The 21,122-nt window shown below is 35.8% G+C and overlaps 4 protein-coding genes across 9 annotated transcripts; 1 reads left to right on the forward strand and 3 right to left on the reverse strand.

Annotated features, from left to right (window-relative positions):
* Positions 1–709: 709 nt before the first annotated feature.
* On the reverse strand, positions 710–1,984 carry LOC113741843 (borneol dehydrogenase, mitochondrial-like). Its single transcript, XM_027269488.2, has 2 exons — positions 1,885–1,984; positions 710–1,725 (listed from the first exon to the last, which is right to left on the reverse strand). Exons 1-2 carry the CDS (start codon positions 1,920–1,922, stop codon positions 945–947), a joined length of 819 nt encoding a protein of 272 aa, XP_027125289.1. The 5' UTR covers positions 1,923–1,984; the 3' UTR covers positions 710–944.
* Positions 1,985–5,175: 3,191 nt separating this feature from the next.
* On the reverse strand, positions 5,176–8,902 carry LOC113726257 (NAC domain-containing protein 60-like). Its single transcript, XM_072075414.1, has 4 exons — positions 8,428–8,902; positions 6,547–6,800; positions 6,148–6,441; positions 5,176–5,868 (listed from the first exon to the last, which is right to left on the reverse strand). The coding sequence occupies exons 1-4, from the start codon at positions 8,651–8,653 to the stop codon at positions 5,440–5,442; spliced, it is 1,203 nt and encodes a 400-aa protein (XP_071931515.1). The 5' UTR covers positions 8,654–8,902; the 3' UTR covers positions 5,176–5,439.
* Positions 8,903–10,801: 1,899 nt separating this feature from the next.
* LOC113726268 (methyl-CpG-binding domain-containing protein 5-like) lies at positions 10,802–16,207 on the reverse strand. 5 transcript variants are annotated; one of them, XM_072075423.1, is made up of 4 exons: positions 15,788–16,207; positions 12,868–13,047; positions 11,412–11,540; positions 10,802–11,277 (listed from the first exon to the last, which is right to left on the reverse strand). In XM_072075423.1, exons 1-4 carry the CDS (start codon positions 16,151–16,153, stop codon positions 10,990–10,992), a joined length of 963 nt encoding a protein of 320 aa, XP_071931524.1. In that variant the 5' UTR covers positions 16,154–16,207; the 3' UTR covers positions 10,802–10,989. The 5 variants fall into 5 exon arrangements, with proteins under 5 accessions (XP_071931524.1, XP_071931530.1, XP_071931532.1 ...); XM_072075429.1 differs by having other exon boundaries at positions 11,430–11,540; positions 15,788–16,202; XM_072075431.1 differs by having other exon boundaries at positions 12,868–13,349; positions 15,788–15,924.
* Positions 16,208–18,171: 1,964 nt separating this feature from the next.
* On the forward strand, positions 18,172–20,826 carry LOC113741850 (uncharacterized). Of its 2 annotated transcripts, none has more exons than XM_072075452.1 (2): positions 18,172–18,399; positions 18,918–20,826. In XM_072075452.1, the coding sequence occupies exon 2, from the start codon at positions 18,951–18,953 to the stop codon at positions 20,616–20,618; it is 1,668 nt and encodes a 555-aa protein (XP_071931553.1). In that variant the 5' UTR covers positions 18,172–18,399; positions 18,918–18,950; the 3' UTR covers positions 20,619–20,826. The 2 variants fall into 2 exon arrangements, with proteins under 2 accessions (XP_071931553.1, XP_071931546.1); XM_072075445.1 differs by having other exon boundaries at positions 18,173–18,399; positions 18,843–20,826.
* The last annotated feature ends 296 nt before the right edge of the window (positions 20,827–21,122 follow it).

Raw genomic sequence — 21,122 nt, forward strand, 5'->3', positions numbered from 1 at the left:
TATATATATAGTTGCAAAATAATTGCAAGAATTATGTAAATGGTCTCAAGATGGTAAAGAAGTAGGGTCTAAATCAAGCCCCAAAGTGATTATTGATTGGACGGTCAAAGCTAAACTAATTGGAGAACAACAAATTCAAATACTTTCTCAGTAATCCAAACAACCTAGAGGAATTTTAAACGGCCAAAGCTAAACTAATTGTTGGAGAACAACAAATTCAAACACTTTCTCAGTAATCAAATTTATTTGTTTAACACTCACTAAAAATTGAGTTTAAATGTATAATTATTTTAAATGGATATAAATGAGTGAAGCGAGTTAACCCACTACTCATAAATTAAATGAGTTTAATTGGATACCCATTTAGACCTATTCAAAATTAATGGGTGAACGGGGTTATTGATGGGCGGGTTTGGACGAATCAACATAACTGCTTACATTTGTTTCAGATTTCAGCCAATCTATGATTTGCTTTGTTGCCAATTCTAAATAGACGTCAAAGAAAGTCACGTTTTCAAGACTTGCTAAAGGAACCATTGGCAACCAATGAAACGAGAATTTTTTGCAAATCAAACATTTGCAGGGGTTCTGGACTAACATTTAATCTTACGCTGAATGAATCATCAAGCTCTGGAGGTGCAGATATCGGACCCATAGAGCAGGTTTTAAGATAAGAATACAGATTTAAGGTCAAATCAGAGAGGATATCTTTGAAAAAAAAACTAGAAATTTCCTTCTTATTCACTTGTGAAAGTACAGAGCATATTGCTTCTGAACAAAGATTTTTTCTCAATCTAGTTACATCATTGACTAATCGAATATCGTGACTGGAAATTCTTCAGTGGTTCATGAGAAATTCAGAGGTACATATTTTAGACTTTTGCATAGATAAAAGATTCTTAGATCATTTCTCTGCATCCATTCTGCAAAATAATGAAAACTCCTCATTTTTGTGAGTTCTCAAACATACACATAGCCGAATTAACAATACTATAGCCTCCATCAACCACAAGGTTGTGCCCACTGACATATTTGGAGTCATCACTTGCCAAGTAAAGAGCTGCATCAGCTACATCTTCTGCCTTCAGCACTGCACCATCCAGATACGTATATACTTTAGAAACTCCACCATTGATTCTTTCTATGTAATCCACCGCCAAAGGCGTGGGAACAAAGTAGGGCGACAGACAGTTCACGCGAATGCCATATCGTCCGAGATCAACAGCAGTATTTCTTGTTAGGCCTACCACAGCATGCTTTGAACTCACGTAAGCATGAGGAGCAGCTCCAACTATGGTAGAACATACACTTGCTGTATTTATTATACTGCCACAGCGATTAGGGATCATCACTCTCGCAGCATGTTTTGCGCCTAAAAATACACCTACAAGGTTTACGCTGATTACGCGTTCAAAACCAGATTTTTTATCGTCAAGAATGTTGGATGTGCCTGATCCCGCTATACCAGCATTGTTGAACATGATGTCTAGCTTCCCATACTTAGAAACAGCAGTGTTCACTGCATTTTCTATATCAGATTCTTGAGTTGTATCACAGTGAACATGTGAAGCTGATGAAGGATCCAAATCTTGGCATACTTTCTTGGCCAAATCATCTTGAATGTCAGCAATGACTACTTTCGCTCCATGTTTGACAAAAAGTCTAGCGGTGGACTCGCCAATACCGCTAGCACCACCAGTTATCAGTGCAACCTTGCCTTGAAGCCTAGAGCAAGAAATACATGTCACTATTAGCAAATATCTTTAAAAACCCAGAAAATATTACAGAAAACAGAAAGAAGAAATTTCATGTTGGATTGATTATAAGTAAAACTTTACAAAGATGATCAAATTCAATTACTAGAAATGATTTGTAAGTGCTCACCTTTTCATAATATTTGAGGCGATTGCCATGTTTGCCATGGTACTAATGTCAGTGTTTGTCTATGTAGTACTAGTAATTCCCATATGCGCCATGATGATGAGGCTTATATAGTCACAAAACAATTGCAACAGGTATGTAAGCAGTCAGGAGATGGCAAAAGTAGTTATGGAATGGACGGCAAAGGCTAATTAAATTAATTCATTTTCAAATCTTCAACAGAAAGATGAATGTAGAAGTGTAATACGATTCCCTTTAGTCGACTGAAATCAAATCAAACACGTTTTTAGTCTATGCCAAACTAGAAATTGAACAAGGGAGTGGAAATTCGTGAGAATAAAATATGACATTGTGAGTGTGTCTCTGCATGAATATAGGAAAGATTTTCTTTAGACAAACACCCAAAAAATGTTGTAAAGTAGAAGTCTTGAAGGAGAGGGAGATCCTAGGGAAAGATTTTCTTTTGAAGAAAACGAAATACTAAATGAATAGATGGTTTTTAATTCTAGACAAGTGGTTGAAAAAGAAAAATACTGTGTGAACAAATAGTTGTTTAATTCTAAAGTGGTTCAATATTACTGTATAATAACAAAGGAATACAAATCTAATAGTAATTCAAAGCTAGAATTTTGGGTTAGGTTCAATTAAATTTGTATCCAATTAAGATGACTTCTCCACTTGTGCATTGTGTTAGTAAGGATTTCTAGGACAGTTTTTTTTTTCCTTTGCTAAAAAAATAAAAACTATTTGGTTAAGTAAATCAATTTATATATTAACCGAATAAATACAAGTCTGTGTTAAACCTTACTATGACGTGCAATGCATTTGCTTTTTTCTAGTCAAATAAAAATGTCTTAGTCTACGCCAAATGAACACGATGTTAGGCTAATTTAACTTGCTCCTTAATGCCTTTGCCGATCTGGTCAGTGTATGTGGGCTGCTGATGCTAGGAAAATACGAAGAAGAAAGAAACAAATTAGACTAAAAAGTGAATCCAAATACTCGATACTCGAATTGACTTGTCTTGATAAGAGTTTGTTTGAGTTTGGTTCATCAACTAGTCAAATTAAAATTGAACAGTATTTTATGTTTGATAACATTCAAATTCAATATAAGAGGTCGTTCAAATTCGGTACTGCTAATAAATAAGGCGAGTTTGAATAAAATTTTAAACTCGATAAGCTAATCGAACAAGTTTGAACACTAAAGCGTTCGATTTGATTAGATTCATTTATACGCCTTCAATTAAGAAAATGTATGTTTAGTGCAATTGATATTTGTTTTTAGCCTTTTAGCGAACCTGATGTACTTGTTAGTGCAATTTGACATTTTCTTTTACGAAGTTTGATGCGTAATTTTAAGGTAGCGGTGGTCTCGTACTCCCATACAAAGTTTGTGTACATGAACAAAATTCACAAGTGCCATAAGATAAAATTCACGAGTACCATATCGCACAATTAGACGTCAAAGCACAAACCGCAAGTGGCAAGTTTTTGAAGTCATTTTCACCCATTTTGGTCTTATTACGACAAGAATGTTTGACCTTTTGAGCCAAGTCCATAGCCAAAAGTCAGAGTTTATATCTACACTCTCTATAAAAGTATGAATAGGTAAGTGGAATCCAAACAATTTTTGTCTTAGTTTTGACCGTGCCCAAAGCACTCTTTTCTCAAATAATTTTGTGTTATTTTTCCTTGTTTTGTTGTATAAATTTGAATTTACTTCAGATCTGAATTTATTTTAGATTTGGGTCTATGTCGACAGATTTCATCATATTTATTGGAACTTATAACTATTGATTAGCAAATCTGACGATTGCAACATGCACAGAGCGGGTTGGAGCGATTTATTTTATGAGGAGATAATTTTAAAATTGATGGTACTTTTTAAACATGTTCTTAATTTCTCAGGTCTTTTGTATCTGTTAAATTGCAGATCTACTATTTTAGTGCATGTTTTATCTGCCATTAGGGCAGCAATATCCATCAATTGTGTTGGACGATTTCCGGCAATCTGTTAATGTAATATATTTTGTTATAAAAAATAACTTTAGTAATTAAGATGAGAATTTCTATCATTTAAAACTATTTATCAACCTTTACACTCCATTTTCAATTATTTCTTGTTTAAAGCAAATGAGAAAATGTTAAATAGCCTCGGTTTAAGATTGTCGTATATTAATGCCAAAATACACAAGCTTTTAGCACAAATCAAAAACATGCAAGGGAAAAAAACTTTATTGACTTGAAAAATCTTTTTAAGAAGATCAGGAGTCAAGTTATATATTTTACATACATATGAAAAAAAGCACAACAGAAATCCCTCGGACTATTTACACCCTTATCAAATAAAGAGCAAAAAGGGGCTAGGGAGGGATGGGTTGGATGATGAGAAAAGGGAATGTAATGAAAAGTTCATATTCGAATCCTCTCATTTACACTAAAAAAATTAAATTCAACAAAAAAAAATTGCAAATAGTCCAAGTTCTACAAACATTGCATCTCAATTATTGTGATTCAAATTCATCATAAGAATAGAAAAGTTAAATTGACGTGACAAACAACAAAAGGAAAAAAACAAATGAAAAAGTAATTTAGTTTTAATTGAGATTATGGTTGAGCTTGGCCATATCCAATCAAATAATAAAACTGTTCATATACTTCACCAGTAAACAAGTGACCATTAATTCTATTTCAATGCCATATTTCTTTTTCCTTCGAGAAAAAAAAGGATAAATTAGATGTATATGTATTCAAAATAAAAATATATAATAATAAATTAAATTAAATAAAAAAAAGAAAATAATTCCATAGTTAAAAAGAAAATATAAACAATCACTCTAAAAATTATTTTTTAATTTAAGTCTTTACTTTACTAATATTTATCAATTTTGTTTGTCACTCCCAACTCGACATGTGCATGTACATTTCTCGTGGAGAATCAATACTTGTATGTTAAAGTATGAGACAGGATTTATCTGGAAAAAAAAGTCAAAACAAAAGTTCAAAAAATATTCCCATCTAAGATTTCAAAATTTTAAAATGTTTTTACAATAATTGATTAAATGAACTGAAATGTATAAGAATTATTCTTTCTAAAACTAATAATCAAAATTTCACAAAGAATTTTAATATCTTAAAAGTGCTATACTTTGAATTAATACAATCATCACGTACAAAGCGCATGAGATATTACTAGCAATCATAAGTTGCCTGCGAAATGTGCACCACACATTCACATTTGATATCCGAAAGTGATGCAAAAAATTGTCATTGTCACATGGAAAATAAGGGATTAATAAAGAAAGATATATTTTTTGAAAGGAGCTATCTGTTTTACATCTACTACAATTCTGTACAGCCATGTACATTTGTCTATATAGACAGCTGAGAATACCCGCCAATAGGAATCTATTCTAATGGTAATGCAAGCTTCTTGATCTATCTATTACCTCCATAAAGTTGAAGGACATGTACCTACATGCATCCCAGTTTCTATACAGACTATTTTACAGGAGCTCCTTTGTACAAAGAAAGAGCTGCAATTGCTTTTCAGGAACTATCCAACTTGCACATACAGGAAGAGCGCAGCCAGGATTATGAGAGCGATGAAGAATATGGATAAACGCTCAGACCCCACGTTAGAGAATAATCTAACCAACAATTTTGGCGGCTGCTGCAAATCCGCTTGACTGACGAGCTTGGGAGGGAGGTTAGCTTTGTCGACTCTGTACCTGTTAAGTGGATGAGCTTCATTGTATTCAAGTTTTTGCCTTCCCAATCTGAGCCTTCGATTTGCTGTGCCCTGGAAAGGAAGACTACAGGATGGGGCATCTTCGGCTGGCTGCTTAGACTTATTCTGCGACTCAGGATCTGGTGCAACCGCTTGCAGCTGTTGTGGACTCGCGTAGATTGCAGAATCATCTAGCTGGATGATATCATCTTTCATAATGTCAGCAAAATAATCCTCTTCAATGCTGTCACAATCCTGGATCTCAAAGACACAGATAGCTAATAAGGGTCTTGAAGACTGAATAAGCATCTGGGCACCAATTAAAATAAAAATAAACATACTGCTAATGGAATAGCTATTTTTTATAGTGCTTTATCAGCATATGGCACCAACTGAAATTTCGACCAGTTAAACAATGATATTATAGGAACCCGAGAGTAGGGTATATTATGTAACACAGAACAAACAACCCATTTATTGTGGTATAAATCATTAGATGCATCCCTCGGCAAAAAAAGACACGCAACAGCATACCTTCTGGTGGCTGGAAGACGCGTAAGGAGACAATTCGTTGGGTACTTTATCATCACATTCAAATCCAGATTCAATCTGGTCAGTTGAATGCGAATTGTTGCTGCTACTACATTCCTTTGACCAGCAGTCGCCTAACAGGGCTCCTTCAGAAGCATCAGTTTGCTCAATTCCGGATGAAGCAGCAGCATTGTTGTTTGCAGCTGATGGATGTCTGCCTTCTTGAGGTTTCCTTCGTGGTGAGTCATCTAAATGGAACTCAGTGTTCTTTCTAAGGCGGCACACAACCATGAAATCCTGCACCAAGAAAGAAGAAACCCATAGAGTATTTAAGGTGCTACATCCTATAAAAGGTACTTGAGGCAATCAGGAAAAAATGCTACATCAAAAGCACCATTTAACCTGTGACTTTCCACTCATGCAATATTCGTGCATTATCCATTCGGTCCTTTGTCCTTTTGGTGCCCTACCAGTGTGAAACACCAAAGTTCTCTTTGTGCCAATTATAGTCGAACCTGACTTTATATTACGTTCTTTTCCAGTGGCTTTCCAGTATCCAAGATCAGTTGCCCTCTTACTTTGGGAGCCATTCGGGTATTTTCTTCCACGAGGAGAAAAAAAGAACCACTCTTTATCTGATGGAATGACAGATTTACCTACAGAGGCAAGCATGAGAAGCAATCAACTATAAAAACCATGCTAATAAAAATAAAAGGACTTTGAAAGAACTACTGCATAGAGCAATTAGTCACATCAATTACCCGTTAGCAGTTAATAAATTCATTTGAGATGAAGTACTAACCAAATGTCAGGTGGCCTCAGATTTTTATGGACATTGTGTTTCCATTTGACAACAAGTTCACCTTGTTATGCTCTATGTTTCATCTCTGTTTCTCCATTCACTCTAAACAGCTTAGACTTACTCCAATGGATCATCAATATCCACTTAATCCTTCACTTTGCACAGGTGACAAATCAGAATGTTCTGACATAGTTTTCTTGAAGTTGCTCTGATTTTGGCTTATTTAGCAATTTGGAAGTTTTCTACAACTGATGATGCCTCCAGCTGATTCATATTAAGGTACTTATAAGACTTGAAACTAATTCAAATTATGTGGTGCTACAGCTACCTTCCTGCCTTAGAAATCACCCGTACTAGACACTAAAGTTATTCCTGAAAGCAGCTACTCAAAGTCCAACTGATACTTTCTTTTCAACTCCTAGGAGCCTTAATCTTCGAAGTCCAGCTCATACTTTCATTTCAACCCTAGTAACCTCAATTTTCCATATCAAGAAGAAAAGGCTTGTGTTTTTTTGACTCTTTGGTTCCATGAACTTCTCTTTACTAAACTAAAATTAGGGGAGAACAAAAAGGTAATTTGGGCATAGGAAAGCCTGAAACGAGCAATTTTTGAACAGGTTATGCTAAACAAGACTTCCAAGATTTCAACAAACTTCACGCATCAGCCATATCTGACCTTCATAGCAAGGAATTAAACTCATCAAATGAAGAAACCGTACCGATACCTAAGTATCCAAATTCTCAAAAAAAAAGATTTAGAATGCTTTTCCAAGTAAGGAACTCGTTCCTTTGGTTTATACTTACTCCTTCCTTTTCCTTTCCCTTCCCCTGCAAGGATTTAATCAACAGCATTCGTCTTCAAGAGTATTCAGGCCAAATAATGGCCATATCACATCCAGCTCCAATATCTTACAAACACGCCAATGCATTTTTCCAATTGACTCTCCTCTGCTGTCTCATGTCCTTCGTAAGGAATTTCACAATTTCTAAAGCCCCCTCCCTTCAAAAAAGCGCTTTCAGAACCGAATTTTTACCACAATAACAGAGTAACTAGACCAATGGTCCAACAAAAACGAGGGACCTATCTAGCTAAATAATTCCCACTACCCCCCCCCCCCCCCCCCCCCCAAAAAAAACAAAAAAAGGAAATATAAAGGAAGAGAAAACATTTGTAAGGTTACAAGTCCAAATATTATAAGCATTCATAATTTATGTCATCTCTCTAAACAATTGAAATTTAGAGAGGAAAGGCGCAAATTATGTAAATGAAATCTACGTACACACAAATTACAAAATCATCCCAACTTATGTTCCAATGATGCTTGCTAATAGAAACATTTATATGCTTAATTCTTTACAGCATTGCAAACCATTTACCCCTTCATTCTTCTTCTCCAAATAATGGGAAACAATAGGACAAAGTGGAAGAGAAACAAATAAATCAACTAGCTATCATACGATTGTAACTGAAAAACAAGAACCTGGCAAGTCCCAGGGCTCGAATCTACAAATATCAACTTCGGGAATGACATCAACAGAGTTATCTAGCCCTTCAACCTTCTTCTTGAGGTAAAAACATATTAACTCTTCATCTGTAGGAGAAAACCGAAACCCGGGAAACATAGATGATGCTTCAGCCATTGAAATCTCCATATTCTTCTTTGTCGAAGAAGAACCAGTAATCTCATTTTCCTGTTGGTCCCCCATATCTTCTGAACCCCACGTACATTTAAAAAACCATAGAAAACATAATTTATATGCTAATAGGAAAAGATACCAATTTAGAAGTCTTGGAGAGAAGGAACAGAATCTGTTGATCAGAAGATGACAAGTTTTCTAGGATTCTGATTCTCCTTTTTCTTGCAGGAAATCTCTACTTTTCCTTTTTCTTTTTCTTTTTTTTTTTCCTAGTGTCAATGTGCTTTTGGTTGCTTTAACGTTGGAAAAGTGGTTTAATTAAAATGCATATTGACTCAGCGTTTTGGCGGCCATTTGCAGCTGGGAGGCAATGCTACGTGGCAATGCTTTTTCCTAGTTGTGGTATGCAGTTCAGCGGACAATTATTTTATTCATTCATTCATCGGTTTAGAAAGACATTAGTCAAAGTTAAGTCAAAGCTAAAGTATTAGTAAATGTTTATGATTCTTTTCTGTAGAAGTGTTGTTGGTGATTTCAGCATGGCCGAAAGCTAATCCACTTGCTAGTCTTGATTCGTCGTTTTGACGTTCGTTCTTTTTTTTTTTTTTTTTTTTTGGTGAGTGGAAGGCCTTGGAGGCTTTTTACTTGCACCCCCATCTCCCGTGATTTTGACATTTGTATGCTCGATCGATCGGGTCGTTTCTCGGTTACAATCTCATCTTCTGTGCACATCGCACAAGAAATATTATTGTGCTTTTTTTTTTTTTAAGATTTAGAAACTTTTGAATACTAGATCGAGCGGACAAGGGGTACGGGCAACCGTCCCGGACGATTTTGATCATTTTAACTGCGCGTAGCTTTTTTTGTACATTGCGTAACTTTTTTTACATATCGCGTAATTTTAGAATAAATTTTTGTGAGATCCACACATGACGTGGAAATCGAGTTACAACTGGTAATCTCAGCTCCATTTCTAGATCGAGGGTTCAATTTCAGTACACCTCTTTCTCCTGTGATTTTGACTTTTGAATACTAGGCTTGGGGTTCAACCCGTCGCCTAATACATCACACAAAAAACATAGCGCTTCTTATTTTTTGAAAATCCAAAGGGTTGTGAATGCTAAATCGGAGGTTCAATCCCATCCATCCAGTGCATCACACATAAAAACATAGTGCTTCTTATTTTTTAAAAAAATTCAAAGAGTGGAATAGTGCATTTATTTAATTTATTTAATCTGATGATTTACTTCCCAACTTTCATAGAAAACCCTTAGAGTCGTTCGTAGAATAAGAGTAAATTAGATGGTTATTGTTACGGGCCAAAAAAAAATGCTAATCAACTTGCTACTCAATCACTTTATCATTAGGGAGTATTGATTCTTCGTTTTGACATTTTGAGTACTCAATTCTTGAATTTTGACATTTATCTCTTGAATTTCGACATTGCTCAAGCATTACCAAAAGTAAAAGTTTAGACACTTGCATTACCTTCAAGCTCTCTTATTTCAACTTCCAGCCCATACAACATGAAATCTCCCAAAGAAAAAAGAGAAAAAAAAAAAAAACCAACCTTATTAAAATGCAATAGCTCAAGAACCTACATTAAATTCTTATCTCACTCTAATTACACATTGTTCGCTTTTTTTTTTCCTGTCATTAAAATTATTGGATATTTAGTTTATTTTTGCTACTAGTTTATTATTTGCTCACGTGCAAATGTCAAACAAATGCTTCGCCCAATAGGGCTTAATTGAAAAAAAAAAATTACTAAAATAAAGAAAGAAGTGAAAGAAAGAGATTTAAAATGTAAAGAAATATGGACGCTCAAATGTTTTCTTCTTGTGCCAAATTCAATAATTGGCCGATGCTTGCAGAAAACATCTGAATCCTCCATCGATTTCACCTGCATAAAACAAAACAATGGATAAACACAAGGTAAAACGCATTCCTAAATCCTAGAGAAATCTGTACTGATTAAATTATCTGCAAGAACCTGCAGTCTACGGTCTGGTTTCTGCCTAGCAAAAGGTGGAGAACCCTAAATCTCCATTCTCTACTTTCATGGAAGGGCCACCAACAGTCACTGCCACAGGTCAGATATTTACACCAAGCATGCAATTTAGGACACATTTTCAACATAAAGCAGAAGCTCGATATTTCCCTACAATATTCCACAAGCAGAACCCCAAGAAAACTAGCAACAAATGTGACAGGTAATGAATCACAAACAGCCTTTCAAGTAGGCAGTAAAATTTTGAATAATGTATCAAAGATTATCCCCAGAATTCAATGCAGAAAAGAAAAATGAAAGGTCTGTAGTTGATCACTGCCAGTTTTCTGCACTTGTTCTAAAACATTAAACAAAGAAGAAACAATCATGTGTATACTTCAGTCCACTGCATACGTCAAGAAGCACCGTTGGTTTTGTCTAGCTGTGTGACACGCGAATAAACATTTCCCCATTCAGTCCTTTCAGATTTGGGTACAGTTGCATTGCTGAAAGTAGGTAGCCAATCATCAGGGCAATCATTTGCCTGAACCCACGTGAGAGACCGTGGTGGGTTTCGGAAGTCAAAGTTCATGTCAGAAAAGTCTCTAATGTTTGATTTGGATTTCTTTTTCTGGTGATCTGAAGGGTTACCGGAAGCCTGCTTGGATGTCTTTTTCCTTTGATCGGAAGGGCCATCAGAAGGCTGCAAAAGAAATCAAACAGTTTCATTTTCTTCATAAAAGCACACACATGTATGCCAAATTTTGATGAGATAATTTAGTGTTTTGAGGGCTGTGGTATACTATCAATATGACTGAAGGAAGATTGTCACCAAACCAAACATTTATGCCTGACCGTAGCATTAGCATCAGATTTCAACTTTTTTTTGCGCCTGCTTCCTGTCTCCAGGAATTCGAGGACCTCGACCTTTGATCGGAATTTTAGCCCTGATGGCGAAAAGAAATACTGCACAATAAAAACCACAAATTGGTATTATTAAAGCGCCATAGATCAACTTCCAGGCACTTTGCTGAATAGGCATAATACAATTTGCATATTTGTACAGAATCATCAGAGCGCCAGGAAAGGCAGTAAAACAAACTAATGACAAAGTCAACCACAAAATTGACATCCCCTACAATGCAAACTCCTGAGATGTTATTGCAGAAAAACTATGAATATGTAAAAACTCCACTTAACTTAGTGCAGAAAAACTATGAGTGCTCAATCAAACTGCTAAAAATAAGAATACCCATACTTCACTCAATATAGCAGACACACAAACAACTTTATTTGCAGATGTGGTTGACCAAGATTGACTACAACAATCAACAGCCTATAACTAGCTGAATCTAGCTAACATTTTAAAATAGCCTGGATGCACAGAGATATATGCCAATGTTCAGAGAAACAAATGAGAAGAGTATGCAATTGGCCACCCAGCAGGCATTCGCGTGAAACCATTACTATCTTCTAGGAACACCACATGGGGATCTATCGTTGCATGAAAAATATCGTCTCACAAATAAAAGATTAAGAGCATATTCAAAGATTTTGAGCAAATATTCCCACAAATTTTAACTACTAAATCGCATGTTAAAAAAAACCAATAGCAGATCTAATGCCATAAACCTCTTCCGTTGCATGACTGTTAATGCAATTCATATGTCCAAAGCATTTTAATACACACCGTTTAGCCACCCAAGTCACTTGGCCTTCAAAAGTTGCATGCTGCCACAATGAAATGCTCATGTCAACCGTGAATTATTGACCAAAATGAATGTGCAAATAATTTAACAGGTAAAGCCGACAGCCAAACAGGAGAAACTCTCAACACCAATGATGGGAAAATAGAAAAACACGATAGCCACTACTAAGACAAGAAAGAATAAAGGAAAGGAAGGAAACCGTAAAGCTTACATCAACAACCCTATCAGAATTATCTTAGGAAAAAACAGTGGAAGTATTCCATATAGAAGACAACCTCCAAAACCATAACCCTGCCTTTCTAATCAATTTTGGAGGGAAAATCACAAGCATATCCTTTCAAAACTTTTATAAATTTTGATCAAGGTCATTTATTTTCTAGATGCAGAACCAGTCTTCACATCGCTAAACAGTTAAAAACAGAAAGAGTCTTGAGCAGAACTTAGATATTAGTCCTCCTAAACAGTTACCAATGAGGTGGAACTGATCTCCTACTTTCACTTGACGACACCCACCAGAATTAGAAACGAACAACCTAAAGATAACATGTATCTACATATAGAAGTCAACTAACAGAAGAAATTACTTTGTCAGTGTTGCCAGCAGTTTTACCGGCAGTACGGAATTTCCATGTGAACCCCCAGTCCAGTGGCAGCCAGTCTGGTCTCACCACCAATGCAGTGCAACCCTTCCTAGCTTGAGGACCCATCTTTGTTAGCTGTTGCAACATCAGAGTTGCAGGTGCAGTTTCCAACATAGAACCAATCTTCATTTGCCCCTCAGCATGGTACAAAGTTTCATTATACATGCCATTATCACCAACAGATTCATGACCGACAAATTCATGAGACCCACCTTGGTTTAGTTTAAGATTACTTTCTTTATCATCATGAGATTTTTCCCTAGGTAACTCGATCTGCTCCTCGGGAGAAGCATTGAGGTCAATCAAGGCCTTATCATTCAAGGGAGGTGCTACAAAATGGTAGCTGTGTGAAAAGCAGTCAGCCATGTTGGAGAGTTGTGAAGCTCTAAATCTATCAGAAACTTAGAGATGGGTTCCAGAAAGCGCTGAGTTTTATTGACAGCTACAGGATCAGAATGGCAACTCTTGGACCAAGCACAATGCAGTGAATTAAAGATATGCGATAAATGGGCATTTATGTTGCAATAAAAAGAGAATCTAGGACTGGATATCGGTCGGAATACAATGACTTCATGATTTTTGCTTGTCATCCATCACAGCACATCAATAACCATGAAAAACATACTTATACAAGCGAGTGTAAAAAGAAAAACAGTCAATGAGAAAATTTTCGCAAAGAAATCAGTCATCTTTCATCTTCTTACCATATTTATTCAGTTAATGCTTACCATAATGCAACTTCAACTTTTATACTTATTTCAATCTTATCATATTCAATGTGTCCTAAAATCTTGCAAGCCTGATGAAAAGTATCCAGTAACCTCATAATGGGAGTGATTTTTCTCTTTATTGCGATCAGTATTCTCATACTTACCCCATATTTCGCAAGGGACTCTAAAATGTTAATAACGAGTTTTGGATAATCCATAACTCATCAAGAAATTTAAAAAAAAAATGTATATAACAAGATCTCAATAATTTCAACTATCACAAGTAAGAACATTCTAGTTGTCTCAGCAAAGAACTCAAGTATGAGTCTTCTTTCACTTTTTCTTAGGCACATTTTACATCTAACAAGAGATTGCAACAACAACTAAAACTGAAGACAAATTTTTTGTGCAATTTAACCTCCTAGATAGAAACTTGCAAGGGAAGAAACAAAAAAACATGAAGGCAAAAGGGGGAGAACAAGAAGCTTTCAACCAAAGGAACTACCTTAAAAAAGAAGTTCAAATAAACCAAATACTCAGGAGATTTCTTCAGCTTCTGGAAATAGATAAATCTATGGCTTAATGATATCCACAAGTATTCTAGAACAGCTTTACCAAAGTCACATTAAGTTTAGTGTGGCAGCTTTTTAACCCCTCGAAGTCAAAAAGTTTAAAGGACTTATGGCTTCAATAATACATTTCCTCCACAAATAGATTTGAGGTATTTTACTTCAAATGACAAGGTTACAAGTATTCCACTGAGCTAGATATATTTATTTATGGTTTGTCTTACATTCTTATCAAATAGATTTCAAAGATTTCTTGACAGGACTGTAGAACAAATGACAGTTCAGCTATTTAAAAAGATAAAATCACTTGTAAAGCATTTTGGTTGGCCTTAACTACTTCTTACATACATATACCCAAATACAGGAAGAAAGGGAGTATCGAAGAGAGATTGCATCCTAGGTTCTATAAGATACCACAAAGAAAGTCTTTGGATTAAAGTAACTGTGATCATCCTTGTAAGTTAGTAGTAAGTATACCATCAACTCTGCTTTTTAAACAGAGATATCTTGCAAAATCCCATTAAGTAATGATTTTGAGAATGGTTGAGCACCATAGTAATAAAAGGCACCAAAATTAGCACAAAAATCAGCAAATTGCAAAGTGATAATGTTGAGAAAAAAATGTATGCGTTTTGAACTAGATGTATACAACAGAGTTTCATAGCTTCACTTCATATTATGAGTTTAAAAATACTAAAAAAAAAAAAAAAACAAAGGCACAGGTGGAAGGAAATGGATAAATCCTTTGCTACCAGATTTAACATTAACAAGAACTTAGTTCACAGGAAAAATAAGTTTGACTATCTTTCAATCTCCTATGCTGCTATGCATCAAACATATCAAGAAATTGCAGTCAACCTTTGCAGCTGCAAAACACAAGTGCATTCCACTAAAACTCTTCCAAGTTCTAATATAAAAATAATTGGCTTCATTCAATGGCAAATTAGGTAAAATTTGCAGTGTTATATGCAATGTCATTAACATTTGTGTGAATTTAAAATAATCAACTACATTGACAGTGACCACAGATGGTCACAAAGAACAAAATTTATCAGCAATAATTGGTAATAGATAAAGAAGTATGCACTTAATGGCTAACTAGCAAAAAACACCTAAATCACATCTCTTAACTACTCCAAGAAAAGTCCTCCTCTCCCCCCCCCCCCCCCCCAAAAACCAAAACACACACACCAAAAAAAAAAGGGTCATTGATGCGAGCCCGCTTAGCACAAAATTTGCAGTTATGAAGGCTTACAGATGAGTCCTAAGATTCCTGATTACACCTTATTTCTCGCAGGTTCTTGTGTCAACTAAAACACCAAAAATAACACACTACTACTAAAGTTCAAAGAGAGAGAGAGAGAGAGAGAAGTCCAAAAATTAACTCAACAGTGACCATTGCAATTAACTGCAATGTTATGGAGGCAAAAATTTCCATCCTCAATATCCACAATACAATTATCGATACAAAGCTACTACATTTCACCTAAAACACAAACACAACCAAAAAAAAACAAATTTAATAATAGCTTCTAAACAAAAGTGAAAGATATTGTCTGGAGAGAGAGAGAGAGAGAGAATTACTCTGTCAGATGTTCCAGCAGTGGCGCCGGAGGTTCGGACTCTCACTTCTATCTTCCAATCGTCCGGCAACCAGTCAGGCCGCTCCGCCATCTCCTCTACTGGTCTTCTCGGCCGCCGTTGTGACAGCGGAGTTACTTCTATAGCAGCAGAGGCCATAGGAGTGGCTGAAGGTTTGGCACTGGTTTCCGCCGGGGCAGGCTTTTCCTCTGCTGATGCTGCGTCGTCGACCTTCTGGTCGGCGTCGATAAGCCAACCGGTTCCTAGCAGCGGGTCGGGAAGTATTTGATCGTCGAAGGCTATGTCCGGGTCGACCAGGTTGGAGCCTTGAACCGGATTTTGTAGGCCCCAGAAAATGGGCTCGGACATTTGGGTCGAAAGAGTTGTATGCCGGGAGGGAAGACGGGTGTGAGAATTTAAATCAAATTCCGCCTACCGGCTGATTAAAAAAAAAAAAAAAAAAAATTGGCTAAGGTTTGTTTAATAGATGAATGGTTTTTTCTAGCTAAGGTTAAAACAAACTAACTAAGCTTCATTAAATAATGATTTTTTCAAAATATCCGTTTGAATTGCTATTTTCTAGAGTTTTCGTAGATGAATGTATTGTAATAATTTAATGTATATGAGAAACAAAAATAATTAAAATATGCGTTCACTAACAAAGCATTTGGAATCTGAAAAACAGTTTTTCAAAAACAGCCCAAAAAACAAGGGATCCCAACACACCCGGGTTATTCTGTAACCTTTCCTTTCCCTACTCTAATTTTTTTGTCAAAATATGACAGAAGGGCATTTTCCTATTTCCCTATTTATGAGTTTCTTTTTTTTTTTTTTTTTGGCCTAGAATGACATTGTTCCAATTAAACTTGTCATGGCTTCATTTACATCATCCAGTTGGTAGATTTTATCCTAACTTTAAACTTTTCATTGCTTTATTTACATCGTCCTGGCTTCATTTACATCATCCAATTGGTAAATTTAATCTGAACGGTAAGCTTTTCGTGAAATTGTCTGAAAGGAGAAGCGAACCAAATTATGCGGTTATATTGAATTGGATTACAATGGCAGAATTTTTTAACTTCACTCAACTGGATGATATTCAAATCATGAATTGACATATTGTTTTATACAAATGACAAGGGAAAATGATCTGTTTCGTCCTTCACATTTTGCAAAAATATTTTTTTCATCCCTCACTTTTATAATAAAGCAAATTTGTCCCTGGTATTTAAAAATTAAAGCTATTACATCCCTGAACCTAATTTTCAATTTGAATCAAACCATTCAATAATCCAGTAATAAATTTCGGAAATAGAATTGATAGATCACTCGGTCAATTTCATCATGTTCACATGACATTTATTAAACCAAAAAGATAAAAATTATAACATAAAAGGCCATTCTTTATCTTGGAATAGTAAAGTTTTTTTTTTTGGTAAATCTTTTCATGCACCATTAGTATATCCCACCTACGAATCTAGATGTGTATCATAAATATAAATTTTGGTGTTTAAATTTAAATTGAAATGATTCGGCGGTACATAAAACTGTCAGTATATACAATGATAATGTGGGAAAGATTAATCTTTTTTTTTATGTTATAATTTTTTATTTTTACTTTTTGGATTCATTAAATTTTACATAAATATCAAGTTGAGTTAATCAATTAATCTATCAATTACACCCCCAAAATTTGTAATTATATTGATTGGTGGTTTGATTTAGATTGAAATTTGGGTTCAGGGATGTAAGAACTTCAGTTTTTAAATGTCAAGAACGAAATTATTTCGTTTTAAAAGTGAGGGATAAAAAGAATGTTTTTGTAAAATGTGAAGGATGAAACCGATCATTTTCTCAAATGACAATTACACACCAAAATCCTATTGCATGCTAGGAGGAGTGCCGAAATTTTTTCCAAAGTGAAGTTCATGCTAGCAGAAAAGTGAAAATTTCACTTGCCTTATTTAATGACGATTTTATTTGCAGTAGATTAGGTAATTAATCATTTATGGCTCGGCCTCGGCGCTATAGTCCCAAAACTGAAAGAAGAAAAAAAAAAAAAAAACTGTATAACGCTGAAATTATTACATTTGGTTACTCACATTTTAAAGCCATTAATTGTATCTTGATCTCAAACTTTAAACAAAAAAAAAAGTTAATATTGAGATCAGTACTCTAAACTTCTTAAAATCTCAATTTTATCGAGGCTTCCACAGTATAAAATCTGTTACTGTGATAATAATGGTCGCACAGAGAGCTCAGTCTAAGTATATAATAATATTTTAAAATATTATTAAACTTTTTTTTTTCCCTGTCATTGTCCCTTTGTCTAGAAAAAAAAACCATAGTATCATTCACACAAAAAAGAAGAAAACTAAAAAAAGAAAGGCCAATTAATCTTCTTAAGGTATGTAGTTTTCATTTTCAGTTTAAACTTTAAAGTAGTTCCTGATTTTTCATTAAGACTAGTATTCTTAAAAAAAAAAAAACAAAAAAAAAACTAGTGTTCTTATCGATTTTGTTTGGCTTAGTAAATAAGTTTTCCTTACTCCGTCAACCCCATCTAGTCGAACTCCAGAGACCTCTCTTCATTCACATTCGTACGTCAGAATCAGGTAAAATTATAACTCAATAAACCCATAGTTATTTTTTTTTAATGCATACAAGTCAAAATACAGAGAAACGAACACCGTATTTGCAGTTCTTGATTCATACATAAAAAGATCATTGTGTTTAACTTGACTGGATTACATAAAAATCCCAACTTGGGTCGGTTTATTTCTGGGTTTGGCTGAATTCAGTGATGTTTTGATGGGTTTTTGGTTTAGTTAATAAAATATTATGTAGGGTTTTGTAATTTGTTGATTATTGTTCGATTATGGCCACGGTTGTGTTGAGTTATGTGCAAAATTTATGGCCTTTTTCTATCTTGAAAGATGATTTGAGGGTTTCAAATAGTTTAGTGAAGAAATTGCCAATACCCGAAAGCACAAAAAGGTTTGTTTATGCTATCCAAGAGCCTGAATCAGGGGCCGTGATATATGTTCTCTGTGTTCAGAATTTATCAGAAAGGTCAGCTTTAGATGCTGAATGCCTTATTAAAGTGGTTAAACCTGATGCCGTGCTCGCCCAGGTTGGTCCCTCGATCGAGGGGAATGAGTTTTCTATGGAGGAAATTGCATCTGAAGCTCGTAGTAGCCCAGGTAGTTATTTTAGTGCTAAGAGCGATGATAGGAGGGGTAATGAGTTTCTGTTGCCAACATCAGCATTTGAGGTATTAAGGAGGTGTTTTGTGCATAAAATTAATAAGGAGAAGTATGAGAATGTGGCTGGGAGTTTGGTATTGAGGGAGATTTTCGGTGTCAGTTTTAACGGTCATTTCTTCTCGGCTAAGAGGGCTGCTGAGGAAGTTGGTGCATCATTCTTTTTGCTGGAGTCGCCTTTTGTGAAATGTAGTGGTGATGGTAAATGCTCTTTGGAGATGGACAAGGAGAAGGAGGAGGAGGTGGAGGTTGGGTTGGGAACTGGTCTTCGTGGCTTTGGTATACAACCTAATAGTTTGGTTCCTCAGAAAGGGATCTCAATGGCGTCAATGAGTTTAAGGCGGTTTTCTGCTATGAATGATGTTCAATCCTGGATGGTGAAGTCCTTGTCCAGAGAGTTGAGTAACTCAAGTTCTGTTCTAAAGATGGGTTCTGAAGATGTTCAACCCAGGGTTGATTATGAGGCCCCACAGTTTTCACAATCCATCTATCCCTTACTCGTTGATTTACATGATATTTTTGTTGACATCCCATATATGGGCAGGGCTCTAGCTCATGCTCAAAAGATGCTTTCTGCTATCAATAAGGGAGAAGCTGTTGATGGCCAGCTCCTTTCAGAAGTTCATGTATTTCAGATTGCTGTTGAGGGATTGCGGATTGCTTTGAATGATGCAGCTCGGCTCCCTATTAACAAATTGGGTAACCCTCTGCCCTCTAAATATGAATTTTCGGAGCTTCCAGTTCAGGAAAAGTCCCATGCACTCATTGCACAAGCTCTTCAAAGCCAGACTACAAAGTTCAAATCAATTGTAGCACTAGTTGATGCTAATGGCTTAGCAGGCTTGAGAAAACACCGGAATACTCCTGTTCCAGCGGAAATTAAGAACATGGTTCAACAGCTGGTTACTAATTGTGAGAATGATAGGAAAATACTCAGCGACAAGAAGGCGTTGCTCTCAGCAAAACCAATATTAGCAGTTGGGGCAGGTGCAACAGCAGTGTTAGGAGCATCTTCCCTCTCCAAAGTGGTTCCGGCATCATCTTTGGTCAAGGTTTTGACCTTCAATGTTCCTGCTTCGCTTAAACTTATGGTGACTCAAACCTATAAGGTTGTTGCTCTTACATTTGGTAAAACTGTTGGTCCATCAAAAGTGGTCGCACCTGGAGTGGCAAGTGGAGTCAAAACATCTTTTCTGAAGGCGGCTGCTTCTGCTGAGAAAATTCGTGCTGTAGCTCATAGCATTATAGCTTCTGTTGAGAAAACTAGCCTTTCTGCCACAAGAACTGCATTCTATGAAATAATGAGGAAACGGCATGTTCAGCCGGTTGGCTTTCTGCCGTGGGCTACCTTTGGATGTAGTATTGCTACTTGTGCAGGATTGCTTATGTATGGAGATGGAATAGAATGTGCAGTTGAATCTGTTCCTGCCGCTCCTTCAATTGCCAGTTTAGGGCGTGGCATCCAAAGTCTACACCTGGCATCTCAGGCAGTCCGGCAAGCTGAAAGCTCCAAAATACAAAAGTCAATAGAATCCCTTCTTCATAGATTTAGGAATATGAAGGTTCAATGATGACAATCTAACAATAATCTAAAGTTGCAAATTGGTCCGACTTTAATTTATCCTATAATGCAATACATTAAAACGTGTGTTGTAAATACAGTTCAGGAAGAGGTGTTTAGCACCTTATTTTTGTAATTCTTGTTGATATGTCGTCTGTATACGAGATTCTTGTTTGTGATTGTGGATGAATAAAAGTTGGCACAAAGTTTGCACCCGAGTTCCTTGTCTCTTGATCTTTCAAGCAGAAACTAGGATAAGAGTTTCAGAAATCTGTATCACTTTTGTCAGCAAGCATTTATGCCAGTGTTTTTCATTTTTGTCTTATACGTAGCATTTTGGTAAACACATCATAAGTTGTATTACCAACTATTTGCTTCATCTTTCTCTCCTTTCGCTCTTCTTTTCTGCTGTCCAATTTAATGACATTCTGTAACGATTACCCTGCTGCCTCATGATGTATTTAGCTTGTTTCTGCCAGTAACTCCCCATACTCTTGTCGCACTTCTTGTTTGG

This window comes from Coffea arabica, chromosome 1c, assembly GCF_036785885.1.
Source record: "Coffea arabica cultivar ET-39 chromosome 1c, Coffea Arabica ET-39 HiFi, whole genome shotgun sequence".
Taxonomy (NCBI): Eukaryota; Viridiplantae; Streptophyta; class Magnoliopsida; order Gentianales; family Rubiaceae; genus Coffea; species Coffea arabica.